This window comes from Fundulus heteroclitus, unplaced genomic scaffold, assembly GCF_011125445.2.
Source record: "Fundulus heteroclitus isolate FHET01 unplaced genomic scaffold, MU-UCD_Fhet_4.1 scaffold_72, whole genome shotgun sequence".
NCBI classification, from domain to species: Eukaryota; Metazoa; Chordata; class Actinopteri; order Cyprinodontiformes; family Fundulidae; genus Fundulus; species Fundulus heteroclitus.
The window spans coordinates 426008-447481 of record NW_023397165.1 but is presented as its reverse complement, the minus strand read 5'-3'; the positions used below and the strand labels follow the sequence as shown (position 1 = coordinate 447481).

The 21474-nt window shown below is 41.3% G+C and overlaps 1 protein-coding gene across 2 annotated transcripts; it reads right to left on the bottom strand.

Moving 5' to 3' along the window:
• Positions 1 to 649: 649 nt before the first annotated feature.
• Positions 650 to 21201, bottom strand: LOC105928009 (scavenger receptor cysteine-rich domain-containing group B protein). Of its 2 annotated transcripts, none has more exons than XM_036134028.1 (12): positions 21119 to 21201; positions 18197 to 18336; positions 12618 to 12650; positions 11175 to 11207; positions 10496 to 10798; positions 10335 to 10403; positions 4671 to 4985; positions 4424 to 4492; positions 3826 to 3897; positions 2851 to 3165; positions 1485 to 1580; positions 650 to 1379 (listed from the first exon to the last, which is right to left on the bottom strand). In XM_036134028.1, exons 2-12 carry the CDS (start codon positions 18330 to 18332, stop codon positions 1063 to 1065), a joined length of 1758 nt encoding a protein of 585 aa, XP_035989921.1. In that variant the 5' UTR covers positions 18333 to 18336; positions 21119 to 21201; the 3' UTR covers positions 650 to 1062. The 2 variants fall into 2 exon arrangements, with proteins under 2 accessions (XP_035989921.1, XP_035989922.1); XM_036134029.1 differs by lacking the exon at positions 21119 to 21201 and adding an exon at positions 20753 to 20974.
• Positions 21202 to 21474: the final 273 nt, after the last annotated feature.

Sequence of the window (21474 nt, the reverse complement as noted above, 5' to 3'; positions counted from 1 at the left end):
GTTCACGAGTGAGGGGACAATGGAGCAGAAAATCGACAGTAATGTGTACACTGCACCGGTCCATCATGATGAGACGAGCTGGAAAGCCAAATTCTCAATTTACCAATCGGCCTTCGTACCTACCCTCAATTGTGGTCACAAAGTTTAGGTCATAACCGAAATAACAACATCCCAGATACAGGCAGCTGGAATTAGCTTTCTCCACCGGGTGGATGGGAATCCCTGTGTGATAGGATGAAGGTGGTAGACCGTCCAGGAAGGGCAGCGTCCCAGCCATGTCCCACTGGAAGGAGGTCCGGGTGTCCACCCAGAACGCGCTGGCCCCGGCACCCAGTCCCAGTAAAGCAGAAGACTATGACGATGACCATGTAGATGACAGATTGGATAGCTATGAGTCACTGTGCTGTGTCCATGTCCCACCAGACATAAATAAGAAATATATGACAGATGCTTAAAAGATGGACAACTGGACCGAATATACATACCAAAAAATAAGAACATTTATTTTGTTCTATGTAAATGATTATTAGTTACATTTAGTTACATTTATGAGGTTGGGTGTACAAAACACAAGTATATATATATATATATATATATATATATATATATATATATATATATATATATATATATATATATATATAGTTCACAACAAAAGGAAATGCCAGGAAAAATTTCAAATTGTTTCCTTGCATTCCTATGGTTTATGGAACACAGTTTCAGGTTTTTCAATTGGACTTTTATCAAACACATCTGTAATATCTCTATTCTTCCTTTAATATTTTAAACAGACTTAACTGATGGGCTTCGCTGAGTACTTGATCATCAATGTATAACATGTACAAAAGACATTAGCACAAATAAAGAGAGATAGACAGTTAAAAGCGTTGCTGAAATGTGTCCATTCATATCACATATTTATAAAGTGCTTAATATTTATAATTTTACTGCGTATATTATATTATTGCGTGGGGGTGTTCCTTCAACAATGTGAAAGCTGGTATTTACATAATGTGTACAAGTCCTAGCACGGTTGGCGATAGGAGTGAGGTGATGCTGAGATCACGACAGGGAGCATGTCACACCAGCATCTTCAGAGTGGTCACAGTTGTGCACGTTCCAAGATATATGGGAGCATTGCTGCAGGGAGGCCTCGTTGCCGCTACACTTCAGATTGTCCAGCAGGATTGTTCCTGTGCCCGGTCCAAAGTGAGCTTCACCCCAAGCTTGCGTCGCTTCTCCGCAGCCCACCAAGCGACACACAACCTGGGCGTCGGGAAGGTCCCAGGCGTCGTCGCACACTGTGCCCCAGGCGGAATTAAGGTACATCTCCACTCGTCCCTCACACCGGTGCTGGCCATCCACCAGTCTCAGCGCTCCTACAGTTAAATGTAGTCAGTTCAGATTCAGCACTGCATCTCCAATCTCGTCTTGTTCTAAAAGATGTGTCTTTGAGGTCATAAGGTACCTGGAGATCTACCTACCTGCAGAGGGTGTTGTTGTGGTTGCTGGTATTTTTTCTGTTACTCTGAAGTCCCGTCCACTGGGAATGAGAAACGCTGGATCCAACACTGGGGGAGCTGAAGAGAACAACGGAGACAAGGAAAGTGATTATCTTACCGTGTCGGTATACAGAGGAAATATTAGGTCACACATCAATACTGGAAACCTTTTTGAATCCTGGGATCCCCTTAACGTTATGATGCAAAGATCTACTTGGATAAAGTGATTGCACAGAAAAAAGGTGTGTCTGTAATGAGTTTGAAGCATTTTGCCATTTCAGCCACATGTAATGTTCTGGTTCATGTTGTTGTTTTGGTTAAGTTAACTTTCCTGCTTTAGGGTTTATTTCTGTTTCTAGTTTTGTATTGTATTGGATTCATGTTTAGCCTTAACTGTTTTAGTTATCTGGTCTTCTTTATTAGATTTGATTAAAGCTTGTGTTCTGTTCAGCCTTGTTTGCTATCTTGGGTTTTCTCTTTATGGTTATTTTTGCTCTGTAGTTGTTCATCTTAGTTTCTGTCCCATCAGCCTCTCTGTCACTTCCCCTTCCTTGATTACTCTCACCTGTTCCTAGTTAATTAGAAGTCACTTGGTTTCACCTGCACACATGTCTATTTAAACCCTCCTCAGTTTTCTGTTTGTTGCCGGAACTTCTCACACACCTTTCATTGGTAAGAGCCTTTCAGCATTTGTATGTATTCTGATTACCTCACCAGTTCCTCTGTTTTTTGAGTCTGTCCCATTTTTGTTGTCACCTGGATGTTTGCTCTGTACACCTTTTTGGATTGTTTTTGTCTGCCTTCCTGACCCATCATCTCCTCAATAAATACCATCAAGTATTATTTTAGTGTCTGGCTGAATACCGGGTTCATCTCCTCATAATTCATTACACCACATCAATGATGTCTCCATTTTCTACTCAAGCTGCTAGCTAAGAAAAGAGTCCGATTAAAGACAGCTGGCTTTTGGAAACAAATATTTTCTTTCTGTTGATTTAATACCAGGCTTCTTGTTTCGGATGTAAAAGGAAGTCTGTGTGCTTCTGATTTGCTGCAAAGCAGTGAGGTTGGGCCTGCAGCAACTCATTGAGGCTGATTTGCCTTGACTCATTCTCTTTACTTTATTTATTTATTTTTATACTTTCTGTGCTGTCTCGTCCTTAGAGGACTACAGTCATGCAGTGCAAGAGGACAGCTCAGCAGGGCTGTCATATATGACTGTATAGATGGAAAATATGAACTTTCATTGGAAATGATTACTTAACCTAGGTGCTAACCAGATAACTAACAAAGAAAGTCCCTGCATTTAATGTAGTTTGATGGTATTCCAAAAACGATGAGGTCTTACATGCACAGATAACTCCGGCATCCTCGTGGTGGCCACAGTTGTGCTGACCCCAGCCCAGGTTGAAGCACTGGGACAGGTCAGTTTCTGTGCCGCTACATTCCACGTTGTCCAGCAAGATGGGACCTAGACCGTGGCCGAAATAGGCCTGGGACTTGGCCTCTATAGCTGGACCACATCCGAGTGCCCGGCACACCACGTTAGCGTTAGGCATGTCCCAGTCGTCATCACACACTGTCCCCCAGATGGTTTTGTAGAGAACTTCCACACGACCCTCGCAGGTATTTTGGCCATTCATTACACGGATGGTCGGTTTGCCTGCGGGTAGATAAACAGATGTACATCATGGTAGTTTGACAACCAACCTGTATAACAACAATGATTGGGAAAAGTGTTTGCAACATTATCAGCAAGCCACATTGGGTAAACAACAGCTGCAAAGAGCAGTTTTCTAGTCTTGCCACAGACTCGTCTTTTGACTTTGATCCAGACTTGGACTGGGCCATTGTAACACATGAATAAGCTTTAATATAAACCTTTCCAGTGTAGCTCTTGCTGTATGCTCGTGGTAGATGTCCTGCTGCAGGGTGAAAATCTTAAGTCTTAAATCTTTTGCAGCCTCTAACTGGATTTCTTGCCGCATTATGCCCCCATTTGGCTCTACACATCTCCCCATCAACTCTGACCAGCTTCCCTGTCCTGACTAAAGAAAATTATCCTCACAGCATGATACTGCCACCACCATTTTTTTTAGATTGTGTTCAAGGCTACTTTTCTGTGCATTATCTTTCTGTGCATGCTTCCTCCATTTCACAATCATGTGCTACTTTATGCATATCACATATTGTGTATTCCCAATTAAATACACTGAAGGTTTTGGCCACAACATGAAAAATTGTTAAAAAAAAAAAAAAAAACAAGGGTGTGTGAATATGTTTTCCAAGACAATGTATATAGGCTTCTAATATGGAAAATTACCTTTTGACTGGGTAGTTGTGGTAACAGTTGTTGTCGTTGTTGGAGGCTTGGTAGTTGAAATTCTTTCTGTGACTGAAAGGAAGATTTCAGTTTTGTTTATTCAGCAGAAGACACAATGGTCCGTGTTTCAGTATTGGAGAGTAATTTATTTATTTATTTATTTAATACTTTTCGTTCAGGAATGGTCCTAACTGTGTGAAACAACTCTGAGGTTTTTAAGTGACAAACATGATAGCTATTTTTCCAATTTACTTTTAATGATTGACTTAATCAGTCTTCTTATTCATATTTAGATTCACAACATTACATTCGTTTATGGTCAGATATGTAAGTACGAACAGAGAAAGGTATTGTCTTTTATTAAATCCTTTTAAACTCTCACACAACCCACCAGGGAAGATCAGTCTGCACCTCTCACCAATTGTAGGCGACATGCATTTAAAGTCTAAAGTGAGAAATGGCTCCCTCTCTTGGTGGTTTGTTAAAAGTGCAGGTTTAATTTCTACTGGAACTCGTACTGATGCAGGAGAACAAAAAATTGGCAAGAGCTCATATGCAAACAGGTGGCCTTGATGTGAATTTGGTTCATTATAGTTACCGGTGGTGCCCGGGGTTTCCCAGAAGATCCTCCGTATTTCTGTGACTGCAGGCGGCACAGTGGTGGATCCTGAAATGTGAAGACAACAGAAATGAAATCGCCTTATGGACAGAATTATTCTCCCTTTACTGTTTTCCCATGAACTATAAAGAACAAGCAACATGTTTTGGTGTTTGTATTTGTCCTACAACAACACTGATTGGATTGGTATTACGGTCCCATTATAACTTCACTTAGAGCAGCATACCGGTGCAGGTGACCCCGGCATCCTCATGGTGTCCACAGTTGTGTTTCCCCCAGCCCAGACTTTTGCACCTCATCAGCTCCTGCTCGTTGCCATTGCAGTTAACATTGTCGAGGAGAATGAGGCCGGTGCCGTAGCCAAAGTAGGAGTTGGTGTGTGCAGAGACCGCATTGCCGCAGCCTAGCTGCTGGCACACCACCATGGCATTGCGGAGGCCCCAGTCATCGTCGCACACTGTCCCCCAGCTTCTCTGGTAGTAGATTTCGACCCGGCCCTGGCAGGAGTTCTTGCCATTCACTAAGCGGACAGTACCATCACCTAAAACAAAGAGGAGGAGGCAGGGAATTATAAGGACTTGGAGACACTGATACAGAAAAAAAGAACTGAGAAACTGAGACAAAACACACTGGGGGCAGAACAGAAGAAGCAGAAAAAAATCTTTCTACAGTTGCACTGTTGTCACCTTATGTTTCCTTCTAGACAAAACACAGAGACAATAGATACTCTCATGTGTCCGTCAGTTAGCAGTGTCATTAATCTGGAAGACCTTCTTACTCCTGCTTTCACGATGGTCACCAGAGAATTGGTTAAATACGTCACATGGTCAATTGGACACCGAATTTGACTCATCTTTTCTTCACGGTGATATGCTTGAGAATGAATGGAAAACAGGAAACCAACACGGCGAGCACAACAAAGGCAAACTAAGCAAACAACAAGAGGGGTCTGAAACTGAAGTGACCTTTCAGGTGTGTTGTAAAGTTTCCACGAGGGTACCCAAGGGGATACTGTGCACCAAACCAGGCAGCTCTTTGATGTTGTTGAAATGCTTCCAAATCAATGCAAAGTGTCTGCTTTTCACCTTGAGGAAACGCGATGACTTAGCAGGAATTTCTTGTTTTGTCAAACAATTAAAGAACAAACCAGAGCTTCTTATTTATTGAAACCTGGTTTCGCATTTTGACATAGCATATGTTGTGCTGCCTGTTTTTCCAAATCAGAACGCCCAGAACCCTATTGTTTTTGGTTTCTTTTTAAATTATTTATTAGGGTTCCAAGCCCGCAGCACAGGCGAATGGCTATGCCGTTCGTCTGAACTGTGTGCAGAGAACCCTATTGTTTTTCGTCTGTTATTAAATGATTAGGGTTCCAAGCCCGCAGCGCAGGCGAACGCCGTTCGTCTGCTCTGTGTGCAAAGAACCCTATTGTTTTTCGTGTGTTTCTTCATTATTCTCGCAATAATCTTCTCCGCTAAATCGCGTTGTGCGGCCCATGCGGACTTAAACAAAGCCATTGAATCAGGTATCCAAGTACACAATGTGCACTGCTACTCAAACCCAGAAATTCAGACCCCTTAACAACTAGGGGGCGCTATAACAAAGGACAAAGTGTTTTGGCCTATAACTACCAAAGTACTGGTCCCACACTCAAAAACTTCATATCACTTTGTTTATTGGATGATTCTGCATCATAAAGGCAATTTGCACACCCTCGTTTACTAGCTACTTTTCGTGCCACATGGTTACAAAGGTTAAACCTTTCTTGTTAAACTCCTGCTACATTTTTTGCGCAATCCGCACAAAACTCCATATAAAACCATGTAATGGACAAATAAAAAAAGTTAATGCGGCGGAGTTTTTAATTTTCACTTTTTCGAAAAGTAATGCTAAATTAAGTGATTGTCAGCTAGCTAGCTCTAAATGTAATTGCTGATTATTCCACACCCTCTCCGATCACCAGAATCCACCAAGAACCGACGACTCCGCTTGGCAGCCTCCAGAGTCACGTCTTGAGCTTTATATTAAATAAACCCCTTTAAAACTCGGATCTCTGCCTCCTCAGTGTGTTCTGCATGTGGGTCAAAAGACTCGGTACCATGACATTCTGTTTATAAGTTTTGTTATAATAAACAGGCATGCTGCCTTGCGCTTGAATTCAGGTGCGCAAAATTATGTTACATGTAATTTAGGTGCGCACTTTTAAGGGTCATTTTTAGGAACTTGTAACATTAGGGGCTTAAGCTCAGACACATTATTTTCTATCTCTCCCTTCTAAAGTAGCCCTTTACAGTCTTCATGTATGCATTTTCCCCACTGTTTATCCCTCGCGCGTAGCGCACGAGGGTAAAATCCAGCAACTGGATCATGCGTAAAGCACGCAGCATGAACCCGTGTGTGTTTTAACTGTGGCAGCTGAGGGAAAAATGTTGAAACGTATAGGCTTGATGAAACTTTGCCTCATTCACAAATAAGACCAACATGGATAGAATAATGATAATCTGTAGTGTTTTCATTGCCTGGATGTGAATCTGATAATTCATATTGTGCCTTTTATAATCAACTACAATATTTTCTTATCAAAGTCAGGAAACAAAGATTTCTCTTCCAGTGTCCAGTCAGCCACTCCCCCAACCAAGCACCCCGAAAATAAACCTAATCTCGCTCTTAAATTTTACGTTGAGAGTTCTGGTCAGGATTAATCTTTTGGCTGGTAAAAAATATGCCTGGCTGGTTGATTTTTACATCAAATGAATCACAAAGTTAATTTCGGACTCTGCACACACACACATTTTATATAATATACAAAAATCTAAAAAGTTCATTTTATTTCTCAGTAATGTACACTCAGCACCCCATCTTGACAGAAAAAAACAGAAATGTAGAAATTTTTGCAAATTTATTAAAAAAGAAAAACTGAAATATCACATGGCCATAAGTATGCAGACCCTTTGCTCAGTATTTAGTAGAAGCACCCTTTAGATGTAATACAGCTATGAGTCGTACAGCCATTTTAAGGTCTCTCCAGAGATGCTCCAGAGGGTTTAAGTCAGGGCTCTGGCTGGGCCATTCAAGAATAGCCACGGAGTTGTTGTGAAGCCACTCCTTCGTTATTTCAGCGGTGTGCTTAGCGTCATTAGGCCCGTTTACACTAAATGGTCAGCAGACTGAACTGGACCGCGCTAACTGCAGACCAGTTCCTGAGTAGGTCTCGGCCTGTTTTTTTTTTTTTTTCTGGCCCGGTTATCTGATAAAGAGCGCATGAGCAGACGCGTCATCCCCTTACAGTCAGCTGACTGTCTGCATTTTTTCCGCCCTGTCTGGCTGCACGTCCCGATTTACACTCCATTCAGACAAATTTCAGACATTCATAATAATACTAGCTTCCTTACCATGCCACACAATTTCCAGAAATTATTCTGCTTAGCAGTGTGATGAACCTCAGTGTCTGTTGTTGTTTCCTGCGTCTGTAAATCCTTATTAGAGGTTTGTTTGTCCAAGCCGACTCTGTCTAACCATAACATCCTGAATGTTACGGGCACCGTTTTGTTTTGCTGCTTCCGCCTTCAATCCCAGAGAGCGGTAGTACCGCAGGTCGTCACTAGGAGACGAGGAGCAACCAAGGAACCGGGATAGTGTGGTGTGTAAACGGTCAGCTTGGCTTGGTTAACTGATCCAAGCTCAGACTGGTCTCGGCTCGGCTCGGTTAAAAAAGTGTAGTGTAAACAGGCCAATTGTCTTGTTGGAAGGTAAACCTTCAGCCCAGTCTGAGGTCCAGAGCACTCTGGAAAAGGTTTTCGTCCAGGATATACCTGTACCTGGCCGCATTCATCTTTCCCTCGATTGCAACCAGTCGTCCTGTCCCTGCAGCTGAAAAACACCCCCACAGCATGATGCTGCCACCACCATGCTGCACTGTTGAGACTGTATTGGACAGGTGATGAGCAGTGCCTGGTTTTCTCCACACATACCGCTTAGAATTAAGGCCAAAAAGTTATATCTTGGTCTCATCAGACCAGAGGATCTTATTTATCACCATCTTGGAGTCCTTCATGTGTTTTTTAGCAAACTCCATGCGGGCTTTCATGTGTCTTGCACTGATGAGAGGCTTCCGTCGGACCACTCTGCCATAAAGCCCCGACTGGTGGATTGCTACAGTGATGGTTGACTTACTACAACTTTCTCCCATCTCCAGACTGCATCTCTGGAGCTCAGCCACAGTGATCTTTGGGTTCTTCTTTACCTCTCTCACCAAGGCTCTTCTCCCCCAATAGCTCAGTTTGGCCAGACGGCCAGCTCTAGGAAGGGTTCTGGTCGTCCCAAACGTCTTCCATTTAAGGATTATGGAGGCCACTGTGCTCTTAGGAACCTTAAGTGCAGCAGAATTTTTTTTTGTAACCTTAGCCAGATCTGTGCCTAGCCACAATTCTGTCTCTGAGCTCTTCAGGCAGTTCCTTTGACCTCATGATTCTCATTCGCTCTGACATGCACTGTGAGCTGTAAGGTCTTATATAGACAGGTGTGCGGCTTTCCTAAGTCCAATCAGGATAATCAAACACAGCTGGACTCAAATTAAGGTGTAGAATCATCTCAAGGATGATCAGAAGAAATAGACAGGACCTGAGTTAAATATGAGTGTCACAGCAAAGGGTCTGCATACTTATGACCATGTGATATTTCTGTTGTGTGTGTGTGTGTGTGTGTGTGTGTGTGTGTGTGTGTGTGTGTGTGTGTGTGTGTGTGTGTGTGTGTGTGTGTGTGTGTGTGTGTGTGTGTGTGTGTGTGTGTGTGTGTGTGTGTGTGTGTGCTCTCCTCATCCTCCGCAGGAAGTACAAGCGCCTCGGTGCCCTCTTCACCACGGACCTGGTGAGTTTGTCACTGATGTGCACCCTGAGGAATTTGGTTAATAAAAAAAAGTGGAACTGCAATACTTTGGTCTGAATTCCTTGTTATTGTAGCTCCACGGTCTGTCTTTTACCCCTCTTCTTAGGTGAGTTTGAGAGCAACTCGTTTTGGTACTGTCCATTTAAATCTGAAGGAGGTACTTCACACCCCGCCCCCCTCTAGGACGCAGAGAACGTTCCACTCCGTCCCATTTGGCCATTTTTGCTGTATGGTGGGGGATGGTGTAACGAATTGTGTAGGATAATACATTTTGACTCATCTCCGTTGCCTTCTCCTCTCTGGGGCCTCGGCTGTGGAATCAGCTGCCTGAACGAGTCAGGATGGCAGACTCCATAAAAACTCTCAAAAGCAGCCTGGAGACTAATTTGTTTCATACTGCCTTCGACCAGTAAGACTTCCCCTATGACTCCCTTGTTTGCAACTGCAATTTGTTGGCCATATTTTAATACTATTATTTTAGATTTCTTATGTTTTTAATCTTGATAATTTTAGGATTTGTTATTCTAGATTGTTTTGAACGTCATTTATTCTAGAACTATGAAACACCTTGAGAAGTCACAAGATTTTAAAGTGTGCTATACAAATAAAATGTATTATTGTTGTTGTTATTATTATTATTATTATTCATCCATCTATTTTCCTACACGCTTATCCCTATTGGGGTCATGAGGGGTGCTGGTGCCTATCTCCAACTGTAAATGAGCGAGAGCCACGGTACACCCTGGACAAGTCGCCAGTCTATCGCAGTGTTGTTATTGTTATTATTATTATTATTATTATTATTATTATTATTATTATTATTATTATTATTATTAGATGTCCCCTTTAAAGCTCTCTAGATTTGTTTCAGGGGCTTAGCTAAAGCAGAGAGCAGTTTCAACATCTTAACTCCTTGTGAATTTTTTATATTTTCGGAATTTATGCCTTGTAGATGCATGTTAAGCAAAATTATACTCTCACTGTTATCAGAGCAGAAGATACTTACGCAATCCAGACTTGACCATGGGTGTTGTGGTGGGCTCGGCAAACCCTCTTGCCCCCAGCAATACTGGTTCTAGAATCCAAACAACGAAAAAGCAGCATTCATTTTAAATTCTCGTGTGATTTATTGAAATTGGAATTTGAAAAGGGTTTGAAAGGTTTTACCTCTACAGGTTACTCCCACATCCTCATAGTGGTAACAGTTGTGGACACCCCATCCCAGGCTGCGACACTGACTCAGGTCTGCTTCGCCTCCGCGGCAGTCCACGTTATCCAGCGCGATGAGTCCCGCGCCTTGTCCAAACTGCGAGCTGCTGCCCACAGCCACAGCCACTCCGCATCCCATCTGTTGACACACAACGTTGGCATCCACCATGTCCCAGTCGTCGTCGCACACCGTGCCCCATGAGCCGTTGTAGCGCACCTCCACTCTGCCCTCGCACCTGTTGCGGCCGTTCACCAGTTGGACTTTGGAGAGACGAAAGAGACTTTTGGTTGACTGAGCTAAAACATGTCTTTTGTCCACAGTAAGGGAATATCAACCATTTGAGAACATTTGTTCAATGCATGCAGAAAAGTACACAGATGTAATGCAATGACAGCTAACAGGAGGAAAAAAGTTTCTAGAGTCAGCGCAGATTTATGCAATTAAGGAAAACAATGAACTAGAGAGGGGCCAGTAAATAATTAAGGAGCTGGAGAAATGAGCAGGTTCAAGCCCCAAGTACTGCTCTATTTCGTGCACTTCTTTGCTGGCACAAAGTCAGAGAGTTACCGATACACTCCCATGGTAGAGCTCTGTTTTCTACTGAGCTCTAGTTTCAGGCAGTAATGTCAGACTCACCTTGGTACCTCTCGAGGGTTTGCATCGCATTGCCTGGAAGGAAAAGTCAGAGGATATCTTCAGTTATTTGTTGATGGGTGGTTCTTGGCTTTCCATAGGTAATATACTCTTTATCTACCGGGTCTTATTTCCTGTAATGCTAGACCAAGCCAACAGCTGTAGGCCTGCTCAGAGTGAACAAGCTGAAAACAAATTATGTTGCCCAGATCCTCTAATTGGTCAGGATTACATTACTACTGCCATGGAATAAAAACAGAAATGTCAGCATTTTATTCCATAAAACACTGGGAATTCTGGCTGTGGCGCCACCAAGAGAGTCGGGTGTATTTAAAGTCTACCCATTTTTATTCTCCCTACCATCAGACATATTCTATAATCTATAACTAAAATATCTAATTGGCCCCTAACTTATAGATAATGTAGCACAAGCCATTTTTCAACCTTCAAAGGTTTTTACCGCTTACACTTTTTCTCATTACAACTATAGACTTCCTGCTTCATTCATCCTCCCATCAACTCTGACCTGCCACCCTGTCCAACAGCATGATGCTGCCACCAACATATTTCAAGGCCGGAATGGTGAGTCTTTAAAGCCTCACTAACTTTATCTAAAGAGATACAGATGCTTTTGTAATCGACTGTGTATAGTTCAATTTTAAATACTAAACTATTGTAGAGTTTCTAAATATAAGGAACCACAAAAAGTTGACATTTTTTCATATGTTTTGCGGCCTTTTAGAGGGAGAAAAGATGACTGCACACATTCTCCTTCAGGGGTTTCTGGTGAAGCATTCATGGTTCCATCATGCTACAGAAATTATGTCTGCAGAAGCTTTTTATTTGCTGTAAATAAGCAGCCAACACGGAGCTTTCGAATCTGAAAACAGCCTAATGGTCGTCAGACGGTGTCACCTTAGGTTCCAAAAACAATTATCCTATAATATCACTAACCCTAACCCTGTGTTCCCAATCAGATCCATCATTTGCACTACAAAAAATGGCAATCTACAAGTGAGAATCTCACTGTAGCCAGTTTCACACACAGCTAATAGGAACCACAAATCCTAATGCTAAAGTTTATACCGGTAACTTTTAAAAATCCCAAATATATTTGTATTCACCTGAAAAACAAAAAGTCCATTTACATTTAAAAGTCTAAACAAATGAAACCTGTTTCTAAATTTGCAGTGCATTGGACAACCTTACCAAGACACTAGAATGACCTTTGTGTAACAACCACATCTAATGTAGGTCAGTTTCTAAGCTGCTTTGTTTGTGACACAAAGGACGAGCAATGTCTAAATAAGGTTAAACAGGAGGCATCACATTGCCATTTATGATGTCCAAGGTTGATTGCATGATACCTGCTTTTGTCTTGTATGAGAGGTTTCATTCTGCACATGATTTGAAAAATAAAGAATGATAAACTTGAAAGTTACTTACTGGATAGAGTTCGTTTGTGTATCTTCATATCTCCTGAAAATTTAAAAGAAAACAAAAGTCAGCAATGCTGGCATCGGTGGACTCTACAATAAGATACAACGAATGCACAGCTGTCAGAACATTTTAACAATTTGTTTTCACTCTATGAGTTGTTCCACAGAGTGAAATTGGTCAAGTCTCCCTGCAAAACAACTGTAAGGCTTTGACTGGCTCTGACAAGGGAACCTGGGGCAAACAGTACCTATGGACACAAAGGCCTGCATCTACAGGGAGTTCGCTTGCAGGTACAAAAAGTCCTGAGGCAGTATCAGGGACTCAACCCTGTGTTTTTGTCTCCATTGCACAATTAACCATCTCAGTCCCAATCTTCTCAATTTTTTCAACTTTTTCAGCTACAAAAGCTTAGCATGGGAGCCAGTTTACTCAGTTCATACCAAATGGTATTTCTTTTATTTAATTAAATTTAAATATCCATTTAATCATGCACTCTATGTTTAAACAGAACCCTGTAATGAATATGTAAGCATATATATATATATATATATATATATATATATATATATATATATATATATATATATATATATATATATAGTGATTATTCACAGGAAGCTGGCTCCCTGGTTTAATTTTAAGCTGCGTTCCTTGAAGCACAATGTTAGGAAATTGGTGAGAAAATGGCCTTCTACACACCAAGAGGAATCCTACTTAATCTGGAGGGACAGTCTACTGTTGTATAACAAGACCCCTCGCAGAGTTAGAGTGGCATATTTTTCATCATTAATTGAAGAGAATAAAAATAATCCTAGATTTCTCTTTAGTACAGTTGCCAAACTTACCCAGAGCCACAGCTCTGTTGATCCATCCATTCCCTTAGCTCTTAGTAGTAACGATTTTATGGGATTCTTCATAAATAAAATTGATGCCATTAAAAATAAAATAATTGGCATCCTCCCAAACATGATTACCTCGTCCTCAGTAAGTGAGGCAGCATTGATGGAATCTTTAGAACCTGCGCAGTGTCTGAACTGTTTAGAAGCAGTAGAGCTTTCTGAGCTATCTAAAATTTTAGATATGTCAAACCAATCCCAACCAAGTTGTTTAAGGAGATATTCCCTTTGATCAGTGGCCCTATTTTGGACATGATTAATCTATCCTTAGTAAATGGATATGTACCACAGGTTTTTAAAGTAGCTGTTATTAAACCTTTACTTAAGAAACCTTCTCTTCATCAAGATGAGTTAGTAAACTACAGACCTATATCTAATCTTCTTTTCTTATCTAAAATTCTTGAGAAAGTAGTTGCTAATCAACTTTGTGAACATTTACAAAGTAATGACCTACATGAGGAGTTTCAGTCAGGCTTCAGAGCTCATCATAGCACTGAAACGGCTCTGATGAAGGTCACTAATGATATTCTCATGGCCTCAGATAATGGACTTGTGTCTGTACTTGTCCTGTTAGATCTCAGTGCTGCATCTGATACAGTTGATCACAATATTCTCCTACAAAGACTTGAGCATACTGTAGGGATTAAGGGGAAAGCATTAGGCTGGTTTAAATATTATCTGTCTGACAGATTCCAGTTTGTTCATGTTAATAATAAATCTTCCTCAAACTCTAGGGTCACCTGTGGAGTACCACAGGGTTCAGTCCTTGGACCAATTCTCTTTACTATATATATGCTTCCGATCGGCAAAAATTATCAGACAGCATGGGATTAATTTCCACTGTTATGCTGATGACACTCAGATATATTTATCCATAAATCCTGATGAATCCAATCAATTACTTCGACTGCAGTCATGTCTTGATGACATCAAAAGCTGGATGACTTTAAATTTCCTGCATCTAAATTCTGACAAGACCGAAGTTGTAATCTTTGGGCCAGAGTCAAAAAATAAACTTCTTAACCAATCACTTAATCTGGGTGGCATTAACTTGGCCTCTGGTAATAAAGTAAAAAATCTTGGTGTTATTTTGGACCAAGACATGTCATTTAAATCCCATATTAAACAGGTTTCCAGAGTTTCCTTTTTTCACCTCCGGAATATCGCCAAAATTAGAAACATTCTGTCCAGGAGTGATGCTGAAAAACTAGTCCATGCATTTGTTACTTCAAGGCTGGACTATTGTAATTCTTTGCTATCAGGAAGTCTACAAAATGCAGTTCAAAGCCTTCAGCTGATCCAAAATGCTGCAGCAAGAGTTCTGATGAAAATCAACAAGAGGGATCATATTTCTCCAATTTTAGCTTCCCTTCATTGGCTTCCTGTTAAATCAAGAATAGATTTTAAAATTCTTCTTCTAACGTATAAAGCCCTTAATAATCAAGCTCCATCATATATCAGAGCTCTGATTAACCTGTATGTTCCTAACAGAGCTCTTCGCTCTCAGGCTGCAGGTCTGCTGGTGGATCCTAGAGTCTCTAAAAGTAGAATGGGAGGCAGATCCTTTAGCTATCATGCTCCTCTCTTTTGGAACCAACTCCAAGTTTTGGTCCGTGAGGCAGACACCCTGTCTACTTTTAAGAATAATCTTAAAACTTTCCTTTTTGACAAAGCTTATAGTTGGAGTGGCTCATGTTACTCTGAGCTACCTCTATAGTTATGCTGCTATAGTCTTAGGCTACTGGAGGACATCAGGGCCTATTTTTCTCACTCTACTGATTTCTACTGTTCTCCAGTTTTGCATTGCATTGCATTGAAATGACTGTTGTCATTTCAGCTTTTAACTTTTTGCTCTCTCTCTCTCTCTTTTTCTTCATAGTAGGTACACCTGGTCTGACGTTCTGTTAACTGTGACATCATCCAGGAAAAACAGATCACCCCTACCATCTAATGTAATGTATCAATGTGTGCTTCTGTGCTTTTTTGTCTCTCTTGTTGTGTCTCTGCTCTGTCTTCTGTAACCCCCAGTCGGTCGAGGCAGATGACCGTTCATACTGAGCCCGGTTCTGCTGGAGGTTTTCCTTCGCGTTAATGGGGAGTTTTTCTTTCCGCTGTCGCTCCATGCTTGCTCAGTATGAGGGATTGCTGCAAAGCCATGGACAATGCAGACGACTTTTCCTGTAGCTCTACGCTTCTCCAGGAGTGAATGCTGCTTGTGGGGACTTTGAAGCAATCAGCTGGTTCCCTTATATAGGACATTTTTGACCAATCTGTATAATATGATTGAATTTGACTTTGTAAAGTGCCTCGAGATGACATGTTTCATGAATAGGCGCAATATAAATAAAATTGAATTGAATTGTTTTTTGTTTTTTACTCCGTTATAGCTCATCATTTTAATTTATCTATAGCTAATTCCCAAGCCTGCCCCTGACCCCTGTATACATGACAACAGCATAATAAGACTCCAGAGCCCCAGTACTGGCTTTTGGTTGTTGTGTGACACCCCAAATATATTTCTTGGCCGCCACCTAGACACCCACAAACAGACAAACATTCTGCTTTTTATGTAATAACTTACAATGAGTTTTACTGTTAGTATACTTATTTGGCTTAGGTGTGTGTGATCTATAGTCTGGTTTGACAAATGTACCGTAAAAACAATAGCTGCAATACAATAATAAAGATATGAGTTGCTTTTAATCAACTAAAACTGGGGTCTGCCTGACAAGTTGTTGGACTTTCATTGTTCTGCTAATTTTTCTACAAACTCATTGCAACTAAAACATTTTGAACACAGGTAAAAACTTGTAAACACTGATAATAATGTTGCATAAGCCGCACTTAAAATCCCCATTATTTCTTCAAATATAACCTATAGGAATTTTCTCCAAGACCCAGCAAGGAAAAGTGGATACAGACTGGAAGGGAAAAGGGGTGAAATGGAACAGCCTGTAAACTACCGCCACCACAGGCAGTTAAACGTATCGCACATATGTGAAACGAGTTGCTTTCTTCTTCCTTCAAAACAACAAAAAGAAACCTTCTATGAGCATTTCTTAAAGTCGAATAGCATTCAGTGTTTCCATTAAAGGGGCCTAGTCATGTGTTTCGAACATATAAAGAAAACACACAAAAAAAACATATATTCACCTTCAAATAAAACAATATACGCCAAACGTTCATCCTTTTTGACAATTAAAAGGAGTTTGCAGCAGGCGCGATCAGCAGACATAAACATTGTGTCATTTACTGGCAGAATTTCTATGACTTTTTTTCTCTGTTGAGGTACCTTCTTGTTAGAAGATGTCATTATGATTAGTTGTGCAGGTTAAATGTAAATATTATTGGGGGAAAAGTTAAAGATTGCTTCTGTATTTGCTTTTGCTATTATCTCACTTGCACATCTCGTATTATCACATAAATGTTAACATCAGATCAACAGTACTGTTGATAAAAAATAAGTTTTACAATGATGATTCCATTTATTCTAGGAAATAAAGCAATCCAAACCAATCTGCCCTTATTGCAAAAAAATAATCAGCTCCTAAACCTTATCACTGTCTGTGCCACCCTTAGATCAACAACTCTTCTGTCCTGAATTGTTCTAACTAGCCACATCGAAGGGTTTCTTAAGACTGCTTAAGGTCAGGCTTAAGTCCACACTTTGACAAAGCCACTCCAAAACCATTTTTTTTAAATTCTTACCACAAGGATATATGTTATTGCGACTTGCTAAAAGATCATCCCTTCAGTCTTGTAATCTACAATTGTTCTTTGCACTTTGCAATCAAATGAAAGGTCTTGGAACCAATTGGAAGGTCCAAACACCAATATTACACCCCTGATTCAACTTGGGAAGCAGTCACAAATCCGTTGCCACTATAAACTGTAAGGGGTAATAAGGACCTGCAGAACAAGTGTGATGTGACATAGTGAGAAGATACAAAGTGAAGGCAGCTGCAGAAGCAGTAGGAGTCCAGGGTGGGACAGAGCAAGGCGCCACATGATTTTCCAGTGTCCATCTCATCTGAGAAATATGAATCTGATGCAGAAACTGGTGTAAATAATAACGTGGTGGAAATGATGGATGGAAACTTTGCTTGTATTTAAAGCAGTGACTGAATCTAAAACCGTGCATTAGGATTGCGACATAGGGACTTTGCAACTAGCGCTTTGAGGACTTCACCTCGGGAAATCCCCAACGCATCTTAGCATTGCTCAAACAAATTCTCTGAATCTATCTGAGATAGACTTGTATGATATGAAAATGGTTGGGTCTGGCTCAGGCCTGGGTATGGCTTGTTACATTTAACAGAAAAAAAAACTGTGGTTAATCATGATCCATATGGTTAGTTTGGTGCAAATCGCTTTGATCTGTTAGTAAAATAACTCATTCTTTACAGATTTTTTTACTTTCTCATATTATCTTTGTCTGATAGTAAAAATAGTTAGGTGTGATTAAAGAAAAAAAGAAAAAACAGGAGAGATCTATAATCGAGCGAATACTTTTCACTGCACTGCAGCCAAACAACACATGGGGTTGTCACTTAACTTGTCACTTAAATTTAAACAAACTTCGTCATACCTGCATGAAACATCATTTAGGTACATATTTAAGTAGCCCTGGGTCCAACAATTGTTCCCTTTCAATAAGCCCAGCATACCCCACGCCCCCATCACACTTACCTAGTCGCATCAGTACGCTGAGGGCCACCAACACGAGGGAACCCAGCAGGGACACCAGGAGCCAGACGGCCGGGTTCCAGCACCTGCACTCACTCTCCACCACACGCTGGCCTCGCATGGCTGTCTGACTGACCATCTGCCTGCAACACACAGTTACAGCCTCTCAGTCACTCTCGTCAAGGCACCCAAAGTCCAGAGCTGCGTGTGTCACAGACTTCAACCGCCCACAGCGCAGCAGACGCTTTTCTATAACTGAAAAACGATCAGTATTTATTGTCCTGGTTTGGAGTAGCCTAATTATAGTATTGGATTGTTTTATCTAATATGGCCTTCAGCTGTTGTCACCCCGCTATGGGAGGGTATGGATGATGGTCTCACTCAGCACAAAAAGATGCCATTTCCAGAGATTACTTCATGAACATAGTAATAATATTTTAGTAATATCATCTTTATTGTCATTGAAACATACATTACAACAAAATTTGTTCTCTGCTTTTAACCCATCCACTTGGGGAGCAGTGGGCTGCCATGTGCAGCACCCGGGGAGCAATCTGGGGTTAAGGATCTTGCTCAGGGTCCCAGAGTTCCAGCACTGGGGATCGAACCGGGTACTTGCATCCTTCTCTGAGTGCAAGCACACTGCTCTAACCACTCAGCCACCACCCCCACTCCCAATATCCCGCTCTACGACCATAAAAGAGCTTTGAGTACATCCTTACAGCTTAAAAACGGCCAGCGCATGAGCACCAATGCTATCAGGACCGGGGAGCCGCTGTTGTGGTCACAAAATGGCCACCCTGTACAAACTTGGCAGCGGGGTGAGGCGTGCTGCAATGACCACTGGAGAGAAGAAGTTTAGGTCTTGAGCAACTTCAGCAGCTGGGGAAGGCTTGTGTTACAAGCAGAGGTCGATACCCTTGTCACTGTTTTCCAGGGGATTTTCCTTTGGACAGAGAATGTCAGGATTCATAGGGGTCACTCAGTAATCAGTCAGATAGTAACACAGGCAAATTCCTCAGAACTTCAAGAGGATGCTCTAATGTTGGCTGCATTCTGACGACACAAGTCAGGAGGAAGGAAAATTATATATTTCACAAGCACGTTCAACAGAAATACCATTTATAATACAGTGCAACATACATTCCATCATGGCCTGATGTAAAAGTAGAAATATGTGTATAAATATGTATATATGAAAATTTAGCAGAAGATTTAGAACACGTGGAACTGCTGAGTTAAGCCTTTGTTTCTGAGTTGGTTAGAATGGTTTATTTTTTAGCCCTATTTTATGTGCAGTTTGATCCAGAGTTAGTACCGGCTCACCTTCACGCATACGCTGTTAGAGGCATGCTGTAATTTACAAAAACTCAGTGTGAAGCTCTACCCGGGCTTATTTGTGTCTCTGCTCGTGCAGAAATCCCCCTGACCTTACACTGGAATGCATATAAGGGGATGATGAGGGGAGAATTTGATATTGGCCCCTTGAGATAGTGGGCATTCCGGGCCTTGGTAGCACACAAAGACATTTCTGCTTTCTGTGGTCCCCCATCGTCAGGCATAAACGCTGCTTCCTGCAATCTGTCACTAGAACCCTCCGAAATGCTTATGCCCCCGATGACACCGCAGGGGCGCCTCTCATCTCCTCAGAGAGCAGGAGGCTTAGGAAGAAGCAAACAGAATGTAAAAAAAAAAAATTTGCCACTGTACTGTTTGCCTATCTTCGGCTTGTGGAGGCAACTTACGTAGAGAGGAGCCACTGTGAAGGACTGCGCACAGTTTTCACCCAGGTTTAGTCCATGTACAATTGTCAAAACATGAGGCGCAGAACTCCTCAGGCACACATTAAAGGTGCTGTACGACCAATTGGGAGGTGGGGATCTTAACACTGCCGCGGTGCTTGAGAACCGAGTTTGCCTCCTTTGGAAAACTGTACGGGCACACCACTTGAAACTCTGGGACAAATGGTTCAGTTATGAGGGATGAAAAACAATCTTGTCCCCAATGTTATGTTTTTCAATACTCCATTCATGGTACGATGTAGCGCAGATCCGCTGGGGAATAATGTTGCCTTTTGTGTCGGCTCTGCTTCCCCTCCCTTCTCACTTCCCTGCGCTGAGAAATAGCTGAAAGATCTCGGCCCCACAAAAATACCCCTTAATGCCTGAGATAGACAAGAGAATAACACTGTCCAGTCCTTTAATGGGAAGACTCTCTTGTCATTTAAGCAGAAAATCTGTGCATTTTGCTGCGTGTAATACAACTGGATTTCTGCTTTCCTTCGTAATCCTTTCTTTATGACAAAAAAAATTATGAAAAGACATCTTCAGTAACAGAAAAAGAATTAAAAACTGTTCAAAGTATGTTTAATATTGTTTGAAGGCAACTGCTTACAATAATGTGCACTATAAAGCTCTTAAACAATGTCACAGTGGGCCAGCTTTTTCACTTTCTGACAAATAACCATACTGTAGAAAATGCAGTTCCAGCAGACGATGCATTCAAAATCAGCAACATTTCTTCATATTATATTTGCTTTACAGAAAAAATAATACATACCTGTTGTTAAACGTATTAATCTTGACTCACAATTATAAATAGGGGGAAAAAATTATCAAAATAGGTTTCCTCTCCCCAAAATGAAAATAAAAATAGCTGAACCAGCAGGTAGTTTAAGTCCACAAAAATAAAAAACTATACACACAACAGAAGCCAGAAAACTCCCGTATCCAGCGCTACGTGTTTTAGGTCTTTTATCTCCTCAAACCTACTTGACTATAAATACCTGCCTTCAGGTAGAGGGATTACGTAAAAAAACACAATAAATACCATGGGATTTTATGGTAATATTCTAAAGCCCTTTACCCGTCTGAGCTTAAAAGAAGAAGGAGGGGCATGAAAGAAACAAAGACAATGTAAGCTAACCCTTTACTGGTGTCCCAGCATCTCCAGTTTCAGGTGGAGCTCTCAGAAGGTGCTGTCCTGCTCATCCCTGCACACACTCGCAGAAAGAGGCAAGGCTGTGGCTTAGGCTCGCCGTGTGTCCGGGTTTGGGCTTAGACTCTCCCACCCTGCATTGGACTCTGCTCCACATTAGAAGATTCTGAGGCAATGATGAGTCTTACAAAAATCAATCTGACGACTGGCATGGAGAAAATACAGTTTCTGTAGCAGAAAGAAGCTGCCTTATAAATGTATTCATACACACACACACACACACTATATATATATATATATATATATATATATATATATATATATAGTGTGTGTGTGTGTGTGTA

Excerpts from the sequence above, each read along its gene's own strand:
- LOC105928009 (XM_036134028.1), bottom strand. The coding sequence starts at position 18,332 with ATGGTCAGTCAGACAGCCATGCGAGGCCAGCGTGTGGTGGAGAGTGAG. Across the intron at positions 12,651-18,196 it reads CAGCGTACTGATGCGACTAG|GAGATATGAAGATACACAAA; the intron begins GTAAGTGTGATG and ends TTAAATTTTCAG. Across the intron at positions 11,208-12,617 it reads ACACAAACGAACTCTATCCA|GCAATGCGATGCAAACCCTC; the intron begins GTAAGTAACTTT and ends TTTTCCTTCCAG.